Source organism: Amblyomma mixtum, chromosome 7, assembly GCF_055824585.1.
Source record: "Amblyomma mixtum isolate Tamu chromosome 7, ASM5582458v1, whole genome shotgun sequence".
Lineage (NCBI taxonomy): Eukaryota > Metazoa > Arthropoda > Arachnida > Ixodida > Ixodidae > Amblyomma > Amblyomma mixtum.
Genome location: NC_143018.1, coordinates 31384652 through 31398352, shown reverse-complemented (window position 1 = coordinate 31398352; position 13701 = coordinate 31384652). Strand labels below are relative to the sequence as shown.

Genomic DNA, 13701 nt, shown 5'->3' with positions numbered 1-13701 from the left:
GTTGGGGAGGGGAGAAAAGGGGAAAAAAGGAAAAAGTGCGGCGATGAAATGATTTTTCCAAGTGTCCAGCGACCACTATGTCACGGGGACAGAGGGCGCGCACTGAAAACATATAGACGGGAATACAACCCCGAGTCCCTTAAGAATCTCAGGAACGCTTTCACCCCTCTCCTACGTTATAATAAAATTGCAAGTATTCACACAAAACCAATTAGCACAATTCGCTTAATGACCAGACTGAAGCCAGCGCCGATGCTGCGATTGTGATTTCCTTCCCTCGGTTACAAAATTAAGGGTAATGTCGCGAAGCTTGCAGATACATCAGTTGCAGATACTGAGTCTCAACGCAAGCATAGGCCGTCTGCTGTTAAAAACAACTCTATGTCGCACTCCGCGCCGTGAGAGTCGGGAAACGGCGGCTGATAATGAGGAATCACATTTTTGTGATGAATGCGGCATAGAGTCATGCGCCTAAGCTAGTATAAACTATTGGATTGAAGTTAGAGTGAAGTAAATGTATTTCCGCTGTTTAAGGTGTCTAGTTTAGTGACGTTGGCATTGTAAAAGGCGAGGAGTTAATGATGCATGGCCTGAATGTGGGTAGTTGCTGAGAGTCAACAACTTCAGCACCGCATGTGCTGCTCAAATGTAACGCGATAACTCTTTGTTTGATGCTAGGTGTTCACAGAAAGCCTGATCGAACTTGTACACGCTAAGCATGATGCTAGATTTCGGCTAACAAATCTAAGGTTTACAGCTAAATCGCCCCCTCAGAGCTCTTGCTCAGAGTATAACCGTTACAGCTTCAAGAACAAAGTTCCAATACAAGAATGCTGCGTCATTGATACACGGTATAAGAAGGAATCGGCACAGCATACAGACAGAGAATATGTCTCGCCTGTTTCTTCATCATACCGTATGCGGTTTCAGCCCTCGTTTTGTATTCAAGTACTAATTTAAACCCCAGAAAGTGCGTAACAAGCAGACAAAAAACCAACTTGCTAGACAAATATGCAAATAAATAAGAAGCCCTCTAGTTCCTTCGATCATTTATCCGTGAATCTGATTATAATGAGACATTGTCCCCGCACTACTTTCTTCGCGTTATCGGCTGATAAAGCAACGATTTAATTGGTGCCTGGAAGCTCAGTACTGCACTGTATCTGTAACAAGGCTTACATGTTGGATACTTTGCGGTCAATGGCAGCTTAGTCTGCATGAATAATTTTTTTTCGCATGCTTCAGAGATTTGCTGACACTTTACTGCACTTCGGGGTTAGGTTCAAGATCCGTTCTTCGTTACCTGTGAATAACAAATACCCGTACTAAGCATAGCAATGTCCACATTGCAGGTAATAGGGTCACCCGAAGGGAGGGAGTCTTCGGCCATATTCACGACAAGAAAGGGAGTTTTTTTTTTTTTTCCGGAGCAAAAATGTTGTGTATTTAAATTGTCACTGCTAAGCAATAGTTGATGCCACGAAAGAGAAAAAGAAAAAAGTTTGCAGTGTTTCAGAATCTTGCAGTCGCCTGCACGGCTACAGCTACTACTCCTTTGCGGATAGATATCTAAACTAGCAAAACAAAAAAAGGCAAACTTGATTTATATTTCGGGCCACGGATATTCGCGCTAAACTAAAACTTCTCTGCCATCATAGAGAAAAGAGTGCGAGTAAAGTCAACCTTAATTGCGAACCCAATTCCCAAACCCAACTTTTAGCGCGCTTAACAGTTCTTATTTTATCGGCACCAGCAAAATAGTCAGAGATGCTTTAGCCGACAAGCCCAGCAACTCTTAATAGCTGCTTAGAGCTGCTCTTAATAGGACTTAAGAACTCAGCTTCTGAGCACTGCATCTATCTAGTGTTCTTCAGCAGCGTGGGCCCTCATTACTCCGTTGCTATGCGTAGAAAATTCTTGCAGCGCCTTTCTTTATCGCCGCGAAATTTCTGAGCAAACAAACCAATTTACCGTTAAAAACTGCGCGGTTGGGACTGGAGCAAAATGGTGGTTAAAGCTAGTTGGTACATCGTTAAAGTTTCACCAGCGCTGCGACTAGGAACAAGACCAGAGAAGGAAGACAAGGACAAGCGCTACTAACAACTGAAAGTTTATTTGAAAAAACACAGATTATATGCACACAACTGACAACCCAAAGCGCCTGCGCTTCCCGCAAAAAGCACGCAAAAGAAAGTTAAGAATCTAGATACAAAATTTCGCATTCATGTAAGTTTACAGATGGTGTGCTAACGCACGTGTCGCTGTTCTTGTCAATGTGATAGGCTTCACACAACTCCCTAGTCAGCTGATCTGGATGTCTGAATTTAATCTTTGCCCTGTTAAGCAGTGGAAAGCATGCTTTTTTATTAGACACACCGGGTTTGTTCAGATGACTATCTCTGTAATGAAGGGACAGATTTGATGAAGGAGCACCATTCAAAGAGGTTTTATGGTGACGTAAGCGTGTATTTATGCATTTCCCGATTTGCCCAATGTAATTCTTGCCGCATTTAAAAGGTATGTCATATACCACTCCCTCTGCACATGGCACAAAGGGTGATTCATGATCCACCTGGCATGCATTTTTTCTTTTGCCTCTTATTTGCTTATGTTCCCGGGCTCTTTTGTCAACAATAGCACAAACCTTGCCTAGTTTGTTAGGGACTGAAAAGAGCACTTTAATGATAGAACGAAGTATGCGGTAATACCCTACATTCATCAGTTATCCCATAGGCTTAAGCAGGTTGGCACTAGATATGGGGTTAAAGTGCTCTTTTCGGTCCCTAACAAACTAGGCAAGGTTTGTGCTATTGTTGACAAAAGAGCCCGGGAACATAAGCAAATAAGAGGCAAAAAAAAAATGCATGCCAGGTGGATCATGAATCACCCTTTGTGCCATGTGCAGAGGGAGTGGTATATGACATACCTTTTCAAATGCGGCAAGAATTACATTGGGCAAACCGGGAAATGCATAAATACACGCTTACGTCAGCATAAAACCTCTTTGAATGTAGCTCCTTCATCAAATCTGTCCCTTCATTACAGAGATTGTCATCTGAACAAACCCGGTGTGTCTAATAAAAAAGCATGCTTTCCACTGCTTAACAGGGCAAAGATTAAATTCAGACATCCGGATCAGCTGACTAGGGAGTTGTGTGAAGCCTATCACATTGACAAGAACAGCAACACGTGCGTTAGCACACCATCTGTAAACTTACATGAATGTGAAATTTTGTATCTAGATTCTTAACTTTCTTTTGCGTGCTTTTTGCGGGAAGCGCAGGCGCTTCGGGTTGTCAGTTGTGTGCATATAATCTGTGTTTTTTCAAATAAACTTTCAGTTGTTAGTAGCGCTTGTACTTGTCTTCCTTCTCTGGTCTTGTTCCTAGTCGCAGCGCTGGTGAAACTTTAAAGCGGTTGGGACGTGACATCAAACATGACGATCTTTGGATGCGATCTTTGACCAAGCTGTCCGCCTCTGGTGACATCTTTGCGGGATTCTTCTCCGCTTCCAATCGCTTTAGATAGGCGTGCTATTATTCTGTCGTCACTCTAAAAACCCGCCACCGTATTACGGTGCTCTATAAGTAACTGATCCTCACTAAAGAGTAACTTACGAAGATTGTAGAAGCTCGAATTGCTTGGCGCTGTTCGTAAGATCGTTCGCCGCGCGTCCCTGGAGCTTATACTATTTTATTTACAAGCAACCGTTACGTCCAGCGAAATATACATGTTTGATGTTCTTGATAGATGATCCATTGTTCTATAGTGAGTTTATATTAGGGTTTAAGAAATCATCCCCTCGTCAGCTTACTTTTCCATTCACTTCCATAATTTCGATACAGGTGAACAGGAAAAACATAGAGGCTACTGCTAGGGCCCCGTCAGAAATAGTGCAAAATATGGAAGCCTATGTCGTGCTGCAGTGCTACTAATTTTTTTTCAAAATTCTATCAGGGCAACCGAGTGCAGCCGTCTTAATTAGTTCTAGTCATGTGATGACAACAAAGTAACTAATGGAGAAAAAAGCTTGTACATGGAGGATAACGCGGCCAGAGAACGCATGATCGGGCATCATTTGTCCCACATGTCATAGTTGTGTCGGATCTATGCACGAAAATTAAAATAGGAACCAGGAGGAAAGTGTTTAGATCATCTCTCCTTGGTTGGCTGTTCAGTTGAGTCACACTCCAGATTGAAGCTAAATGGTTGATGTCCTCCTTAAAAGTTTATAAACGGCAAGCTCCACCTGAAAACGTAGACCCCACACCTACTCCTCCTGTTTGTAACAGAGGCAACAGCGGCCCACGTGTAATGTCTTTCGATTCGACAAGAATGCGCGCCTCACTACCTCCCCCCCCCCCCCCCCCCCGCTCTCTTTCTCCCCACCAAACCACGTTCCTCCCTTCACCAGAATGTGAATGCCGTCCGCGCTTTTATTTTCTGCCTCGGAGGACATATGCGATTCCACGACCACGGAAATAGATCCGTGTCTTCCCTTCAAAATCCTATTCAAAACAAGATGAGGTGCATCAGCAAAATAACGCACTACTGGCGCACAGAATAAACAGAAGATAACGAAAAACATAGTGGTATAAAAAGTGAAACTAGATATCCAAGCAATTGCATTCACAGATGCGCCCGGGTAACGAAATGCGCCACCATCCAATTCATTCTCTCGACTGCGTAGCCCACGCGCTAGCTACTAGGCCTGCAGTCGTTTCCAGACAACAATCTAAAATGGAGGAAAAGAAAAGGCATCGCATCATCTCTTCCCTTTCTTGTCATCTTCCCTCCTCTTGTTCCCTGAGATCGCATCACCGCGCCGGCGTCCATCTCTTTTGAGAATGGACGCATACTCTTGTTCGTTTCACGCGCCGTACATCCATGCAGGGCTCTGTAAAAACTCAAAACTTTCAAGAGGGCCTGGAAGAGCCGGCGAGTGAAAGCGGAACTCTGCCATCGTTTCACTTGCTTTTTTTTTTTTTAAACGAAGGAGATTGTTCGGCCCACAGGGGATAGGGTGTGAGGGTGTGGGTCATTATAAAGCGCGGCAGAAGGTGGTGCCCTGGTTTGGTATTACTGCAAAGCGTTAACTTAGCGAGCTGTGATTCTCTAAAACAGCGCAAAGGACAGGGACACAGATAGAAAAGAGACACACAGTGCTGACTTACAAGAGTTGTAAGTCAGCGCTGTGTGTGTCTTTTCTATCTGTGTCCCTGTCTTTTGCGCTGTTTTAAAGAATCATGGGTCCCCAACTAGCCTGCACGTCTACCCTGGTTAGCGAGCTCCCTTTTCCAGCATATTGGGGCGCTTTTCCCCCGGAAACATTTCATATAGAAGCGCAATTTCATATGCCGGCGTCGAAATAGACACATTTTTTTAAAAACTAGCGTAACTCAAGTCCGAATGCGGTCCAGAACCCATTGCCAGCGACGTTAGTGGGTCTGTCTTGAGATTATTAAAAAAGAAATCTTGTTATTTTACACGTCCTAAAACAGAACATTCAGATAGACACTTTTAATAATAACAAGAGGCAGGAGTCATAACAAATATGATATTCTTGGCATTAACTTTATTGTGAGTTGTCTGTGGCAGCCTCTTGCCTTTTGGGCCATGACCACGTTCATATTACTCGCTTGCAAGCTAGGAAAAAAGTAAAAAAAGTATTTAAAGTACTCGCTTAAATGTTCAAAATATTACGTTGAGCGCACATTGCAGTAGTTCTGTCTTCAAAGTTGCCTAGTATAACAAAGCGCTTCGCCCAACGTAATTGTCACCGTTCGGAAGTTTTTTATGGTTATTCTTGCACTGTGTTAATTGCTGTTGCGAGGCTTACTGCCTCGCAATTGCTGTTGCGAGCACAACAGTAGACTGGTGGATGCTATTTGATGCACACCCTCGCCAACGTTTCTATCCGCAGTGGAAGCCCTGAGATTTGTAGAGAAAGCGGCATTCAGAAGCCGCTGACGATATCTGCATTGCAACTTGAAAGGTACTAAGCTCCTGGTGAAAAAAAAAAGACACTTTAAACTTATATTTCAAAGCAGTATCTTTCTCTTTCATATCTTTTTAAAAACGTTAGTGCCAAGAAAGCCGGAATAAAATACACCTTTCACTACTAACTTACTTCTTACTTCTTACTTACTTACTTCTTCCGAGAAAATCGATTAGTTATGTCGCGTCCGGCCTGAAAAGCAATGCGGGTAAGTGGAAGGCACGTTTCCCCACTAAAGAGAACTTTTTTTTCAGGGTTTCTGCGAAGCTAATTTCCCTAACGCTTCACTGAACTGCTTTCGTAACGCCTAGCTTCCACACTGCAGCGACTCTTCAGTAATGCAGAGCCCGAACGGCAGTTTGGAGTGGACAAAGAAATACAGGAGCTTAAATGAAACGGACGACATCAATTTTGTCCTCATTCGTAAGCAGATTTTTCTAACGGCCGTTTCTGGGGCCCTCTCTCTTTTATATTTCTTTCTCTTTTTTTATACTATATTTAAACTCATATTTATGTGGACTGTCGTGTTTGGTTTTTGGTAGCGCAGGTACCTCCTAAGAATTCTCGGCCGATCGTGTACCAACTAAGTGTTCTTTTGTGCACAACTTCCCATTACGACTGGAATTTCAGGCAAAATTCTCGGCTCTATCAAAGAGTGGACCCGGCAGTTTATGTGCGTAGAATTTTACGGCGCACGTATTTGCTTACATTGTACGATGACGTCGAAAACGAGTCGCGACTGCCTTGTCATACTGAGATGCATCCACGAGGTCAGGACCGAGGAGAGCTCAATGAATTGTCAATTTTTTTTACAGGGGGGGGGGGGGGGGGGGGGGGACGTTCAACAGAACCTATAATGCAAATAAGTTTCAAATGCAAATATGTTTCCCGGGTGGCCGAGTAGACACGAGATGAGCGTAGATTTCTTGGCTTATGCTTCATGGATTTGCCGTTTTTTATTATTTTGTGGTGTGGTGCCTCGCGTACCAGCCACAACTGAATTAATTTCAATATTTTCAGCACACTTATACATGAGAAAGAGTAGGCTGCAGGTGAAAGATGACCGGCACGTGGCTGCAGTGGCTGTTGCCTTAGACATACATCTTTGAATAGGCTTGTTCTGCTTCAAATAGAGGAGTAGGAAGGAACGGTAGGTATAGAAGAATAACCGTTTTGTCACATGCATTACCTGCATGGAAACGAAAGAAAATATCGAGACCATTTGTAGTGACCGCGTGGCGTCGAGGACGCATTATCTGTCTCACTAAAGTCCATTTTGTCCAAGCTAGAGAAGAGGGTTTGTCGGCCTAAGAAAGCTTGGGAACGTGGCACAAAACAACATGACGTGGGGAGCATTTTTTTTCTCTGTAATTTGCCGAAGGATGCCGTTTATTTCAGTTTGTTCTATTCTCCACATTACTCTCAATTTATCTCTCGACGATACCCGCATCATTTCCATGTCCCGCTGCGCTGTGCTTCAATGAATTCCAGGGCTGGCACTTCGCTGAGGTAATGGCGGTCCCTGCAGAATCTGATTTGGTCGATGCCGACCTTCATACAGCCCTCTTGTGTATTAACAACTCCACGAATTTAAAATAACAGCGCAGTGCGTGATAAAGGCAGCGCGAAAAAAAACCAACGTGTTCTTCCTGAAACAATACCCTTTATTGATTAGTAAAACTGCCGTAAAACTTTTCTTTTTACCTTTCAGGTATGACCCTCCTGCTTAGGCTTCGTACTGCAGTATTTCGTAACTAAACAAATATGTTTCCTCTTTTTTTCTACGTCGATTTAAACTGCTTTCCCAGCAATCTTCGACTAAAGAGCGCTAAAGTAAGGAAACGCTATCGTTCAAGATCCCCCGACCAGAACAACAACAACAACAACGACAACAACAACACCTGCAACGATAACTGTTACTACTACGATGTCCATGTACGACGACAAAGATCTTGCAAAGTAAGCAGTGTTGTCCAAAAGGACAGATCCACAAGAACATTTCTAGCCCGTTATATATGGTCTCAATTATTTCTCAAGCGTTACAGTGCGCACGGAGAGGTTTAAAATGTAATCACATTTTTTTTTCCCAGTGATTTATGGGACAAGAAGTAAAAAAGAAAAGCAAGCGGGAAGCGGTGATGGGCGTGATAAGAAAGCTGAGCAGATTCCAACGAGTGTTGAATTCTGGCAGCCAGGTTTGTGAAAAGTTGCGTGAAGGCGTAGTGCGTTTGCCGGAAGGAAGCAGAATTTAATCTCGTGCTAACAGCGCCGCCTAAAGTGACGGGTGGGCGGTTACGATGAGCAACAACGGAGAAAAACCTCGACCTACAATATCTGCAAATAAATAAAGGGCATGGCACACTGCAAGCGGAGCCAACGTACTTTGCTGCTGAACCTGTGTCTGCCCGAAACATGGTTCTCTTGAGTATAAACTTTTCTACCTGACGTTCAAGAAATCACTCTTCGCAACAACAGTGCGCCACCTCCCCACATCCACAAAAGAAACCTCGGTTGTGTTAGTTGTGTAGTTAGGGCCCGAGCGTAAGCAGGCTGTTCAGCGCAGCAAACAAGATTGATGGCTCTTAAAAGACGGCCCTCAACGTCGTGTGCGCGCCTGAAGTACCCCAGCGTATTTGTCACACGCTTGAGACTTGAAAAGAAAATATGCTTTTATTTTTTCTGCAAGCTCAGCCTTTAGATATAGGCTTAGCACCATCCCCGCAAACAACACGGCCACCTATGAATTTATGAAGGCATTTTGAAGAACGGTGGTTATAATAATACCCAAAGGCGCTCGAAAGCAAAGAGCACGCGGAAAAAGTGGACGCGTTTAGCATTGCGTGACGCGTGCTTAAGTTTTCCTACTTGCACGCAAATCGTGTCTCGCTATTTTTTCCATCTGTTCTTTCCCTCGTCCGTCCTTCCGTTCGTCCATTTGTCCGTTCGTTCTGTTAAACAGATTACGAAAGCAGAACCATCGTTTGCAGGAAGGGTGTGGCGTGAGAGCGCAAAATTTCATTCATTCATTCATTCATTCATTCATTCATTCATTCATTCATTCATTCATTCATTCATTCATTCATTCATTCATTCATTCATTCATTCATTCATTCATTCATCTACTCTTTTTATCGTTCGGTGCCGCCGCGGTGGCTCAGTGGGTATGGTGCTCGGCTGCTGACCCGAAAGTCGCGAGTTCGATCCCGGCCGCGGCGGTTGAATTTCTTTGGAGGAGAAATTCTAGAGGCCCGTGCACTGTGCGATGTCAGTGCACGTTAAAGAACCCCAGGTGGTCGAAATTTCCGGAGCCCTCCACTACGGCGTCTCTCATAGCCTTAGTCGCTTTGGGACGTCAAACCCCATAAACCAAACCTTTTATCGTTTGGTCAGCACCAATGTGAAAAAGAAGTCCCTGGGTGGCAGACTATGCTCTCCCTCTATGTCAGTAATAAGCCGTATGCTTCAAAGTAGGGGAGCAGGGTGAGAAGTCTAGAACTCTGTTTTTTTTTTTGTTTTTCAGCAGCGTGAGCTGAGTGGCTGAGAAAGCAAGGCCGAAGCAATCGTTCACGAGATTACACACGTGCGATTAGCGCAGTGCCCTGGGCTTTTGTTTGCGTATGATTTCTAGCATTGAGAATGTCCAGTGCAGAAACTGATGCCTGACGGCGTGTTTCACAACTACGCCCCTCTCCGCAGTCCCAGCAACCATGCCATCGTTGCAGTCCTCCTTCAAGTTCCAGGCATCACAGCAGGCAGTTCTGTCAGGGAGAGACGTGAGGAGTGAAGACGTTAAACGTCTGAGCGAGCGCTACATGCTTCGCGACCTTCGGTGTCTGAATGGCACTCATCGCTTCGCGCTACTCGTTACAAAGTACGAACGCGTAAACAGAGAGACAGCCTTGACAGAGTGTGCATTGAGGAATGGTGCCTGGTTGGTACAGCAGGAGGCGTTTACCGGTCAGTCAAGTAAAACAGTGCAAAAGGTGAACACAGGCGAAGGAAACAGAGAAGAGATGTTATCATCTTAATTGATTTTCGAAAGCAAGCAAGCTTAAAACCCAAATTGCTATCACCATCTTGTATCTATTTTCTTAATGTTATTGATTAAAATATGCTGTCGTCACATTTTTTACAGACAGGGGGGCGTCTAAAACATAGCAAAATTTCTACATAACAAATATATGAACTTGTCAGAAAAACATACACTTGCCAAAAATGTAGATGCTTTTTCGACATCTTTGGCGAGCGTACGTTGTTTGTCAAGTCGGCACGAATTTCGCTCGCCAAGCGAAATTCGGTCGAACCCTGGCCTTCATAGCAAGTATATGACACTGCAAACAAAAAGAAATAGAAAGAAAAATTACTGAAAAAAACAAGCAAAAAATTTGAGAACGAGGTGAATGAAACCGACAACAGAGGAATCCCTTCTAGTCACTTGACATTTCTCGGTTAAAAAATATACAAGGACGAATAATCCCGTTCACTGACGGTTCAGTGAAGGAAGCTCCATTGAAAAAAGTATTCGTCCTCGCGAAAATCGGAACGAGCCAGCCAAGACGTGCGGGCGTCTGGCATTCCTGCTATAGCGCTGCTTTACGCAACCCGGGACCTTCAGGTTAAGCGAGATAGCACTCTACAAATACAGAAAAGAGATTCGAGCGAATTTTTTACGAGATTCGAAGCAGTCTGTATTCCGTTGCTCGATAGATATGGACGGTGAATAGCCTCTTTTGAATTTAATAAAACTCTTTTGAACATCGAGCTTGGTTTACGTTCGAAAGCAATTTCAATTGGTAGTAGCCGCCGGGCTGTCCTGTCTGTTTTCTTAACCGGTTTTTTCTATCTCGCGACGTTTGGCTCCTGTCATTCGTATGGGCCAACGAGTCCAAATCAATCTTTTAAGCGTTCGACTATTCAATATTGGTCTGCACGTCTGCAAAGATTCTTGAACTGCACTGGTTTCGGTATTTTTATACACGGGAAGGAAAAAATACAGTATTAGGGAGAGAATAGACCGGCACAAAGAGTCGTTGAAGCATATTTGCTGCGAACAAAAGAGAGGGTTGGTTTGCTGTGCACACTACTGACTGTGCATGCAAGTGTACAAAACACGTGAACACAAAGTGTTCACGTACAAAACACTGAAGCCTACTTGCATGTTGCATTAAAACAAACTCGCTACATTGGATATTTTGTTAAACCCGCTTTCACTAAGGCATGGCTATAATGTGTCAGTGGACGGTCACATAGAGAGTGAGATACATGAGAGACGAATGCAGTTGCGAAATTTGTTAAGCAAGATGAAAGGGCAGAATGAGACGAAATTTCAGCCTAAAGAGTAGACTAGACTACGAACATATCGTTTTTTGGCTCCCTAAAAAGAAATAAAAAAATCACGAGGGACACTTACGGGCGAGAAACTTATGTGCGAGAAATGTTGCAGAATTGCAGTTCTATTTAAATTCAATTCTAATTCTACTGTAACTCTATTCCAAATTGTTTTTTTTTATTCCCTGCTATTCTTTTGTAGTTTGTGGAGTTGTAAGTACTAGGGCTGACTTCTACTGGTTAACATTCGTATTTTCTCGCCTTTTGATGACGTCACACCATTTAGACTAATTTCGATTTCCTAACACCGCTACTCTTTGGGACGACGACAGGTTTTCGAGTCAGTGAGCGATCTAATGCTTTTTCACGAACGGAACTGCCATGCCTGCAATGCCGCCACCACAACGGGCTTAGTATACGACCAATTGGAGTAGGGTTCGAACTCCTCGTGTTTCGGTTGGTGATCAGGTTTTATTGGCCAGTAATATAAGAAAAAAATTGTTGAGGCAGCGCTAATCGGTCAATGCGCATTACAGAGGCAAAAAGAGGATGGAAATCGAAACACCAACAGTGCAGAGGAAAGAAAGTTTCAGTCCCAGTTTTTGTTTTCGTTTCATACTGTTTCCAGTTTTCACTTTGCTTTGAGTGGCCAGTATAATTCCATATTTCTTTCTGATGTATCTTATGTTTGTTTTTTCTTACCTTACTTTCTCGCAGGAACCTGTAGTCTAGCGCCAGAAAATACTATGTTACTAGACACAACTTCCACTTAAACTACGCTATTCCTTACGCATGTCCAACATACACGGGCAAAAATCTTGAAAACTGAAAAATTATAACACCCTGTTATGGAAAAATTGAAAGTAGTGGTCTATTCTTGTGATATGGTTCAGAAGTTTAGGGTAATCTCCAAATCTGGAGTAGATTTTAAATAAGGGAGTAATTACTTATCGGAATCCACCAAAGCACAACCAAACGGCTAAAAAGAAAAACTGAATAGCTTTCCTTTGCAGCCGTTTGGCTGTGTTTTGTTGGAAGCCAATGACTAATTACTCCCTTATTCTGCCGGCATGTAGCAAAATCTTTCTCTTTAAGTGTTTCCATCGATCGTATCGAGCTGTTAAGATTACCACAGAAAAACAATAGGGAACGCTTTGGACGACAGTACATACGTTAACAGAAAAAAAAAATGCAAGACTGCAGTCTGGTGACCAGCGTACGCAGGGATTGTTATAGTGAAATATTACATGATATGGAAAAAAGAATGCGTTCATAAAAGGTTTACCGCTGAAAAATGATTGCGTCCCCAATTGTTGCGTATGGAACACGAGAAAGTTTAGAGCATGGCAGTTTTTTACGCTTTCGCAATTTTTGTAACAAGGTACCCCTGGGTATTGCTAGCGATTTTCGATGTTGTTGCTGAGCAGCCATCTCCTTATAGTGTAGGTCCTTACGTAAGGCGAGCTGACTTGCCTTCGAAGATCAATTACAGAAAAATTATTCGCGTAATAATTGTTTTTAAACTCAGCTCAACGCAGTTTACTATAGTGCTGAACACGGCTAGCTGCAATATGCTCCTGGGCATATGTACACTTCAAGCATATCAGACACGTACAAGCGCAAAAACACAGAGATTTGGACAACTCTGTCTTCCCTGTCCGTGTTTTTGCGCTTGTACGTGTCTGATATGAACCAACTGGCCCAAACGTCTGTGCTCTTTCAAGCATATAGTTTCCTGGTAAAACGCGATTATACCCGAGGCTTGCAGCCAGAACACATTTCATAAAATTCGGGTAAATCTCGAATTCTCTCCGAAAGTGCCCCTTCTAAAGCGAGAGCAGGGAACGGGTGGCACGTTAAGATATACGGATTTGTGAAAGGGAACAGCGTACCTTTTCCTAAGCAAAGCTGAATACGCTGAAGGAAATTTGGGGGATATTCCGTCCTTATTCGAGAGGGGTGTTCGCTCAACTGGCTCTCTTAACGAGCTTGTTTATTTGTGACATGACTTAATTTGAGTATGTGTTCCAAAAGTGCTTTTACAAGTGAGACGCCAAAATATGTGATAGTGATCTTATATATATTAGGCATAATGTATCCAGCGCTACCAACAATAACAATGTCCTGCTTATCGCCCGTTTAAAATGACCTCTGTTATATTTACAGTTTGGCAGTGTACAAAGCAGGCATGAATTGCATGCACACAAAGTGCTGATTATATAATTGTAATGGTTGAGAGAAAATCTAATTTGGTGAACAGTTTTTGTCGCAAAACCTGTCATCGCCATGATGTTTGAGAAATATTGAGGAAATAATAGGGAATTTCGTGTCTGGCACAAAAATGAGAACTTATATTAAAATGGCTTTCGCTGCGA

At 43.2% G+C, this 13701-nt stretch overlaps 1 protein-coding gene across 1 annotated transcript in view; it reads right to left on the bottom strand.

Moving 5' to 3' along the window:
- Nucleotides 1-9649: 9649 nt before the first annotated feature.
- The window catches only part of LOC149335551 (uncharacterized), a 35404-nt gene continuing 31352 nt past the window's right edge, over nucleotides 9650-13701 (bottom strand). Inside the window, exon 6 of the mRNA XM_089553824.1 lies at nucleotides 9650-9756. Within this exon, the coding sequence (XP_089409950.1) occupies nucleotides 9742-9756 (15 nt within the window). The 3' untranslated portion in view covers nucleotides 9650-9741. The remainder of the gene's footprint in view (nucleotides 9757-13701) is intronic.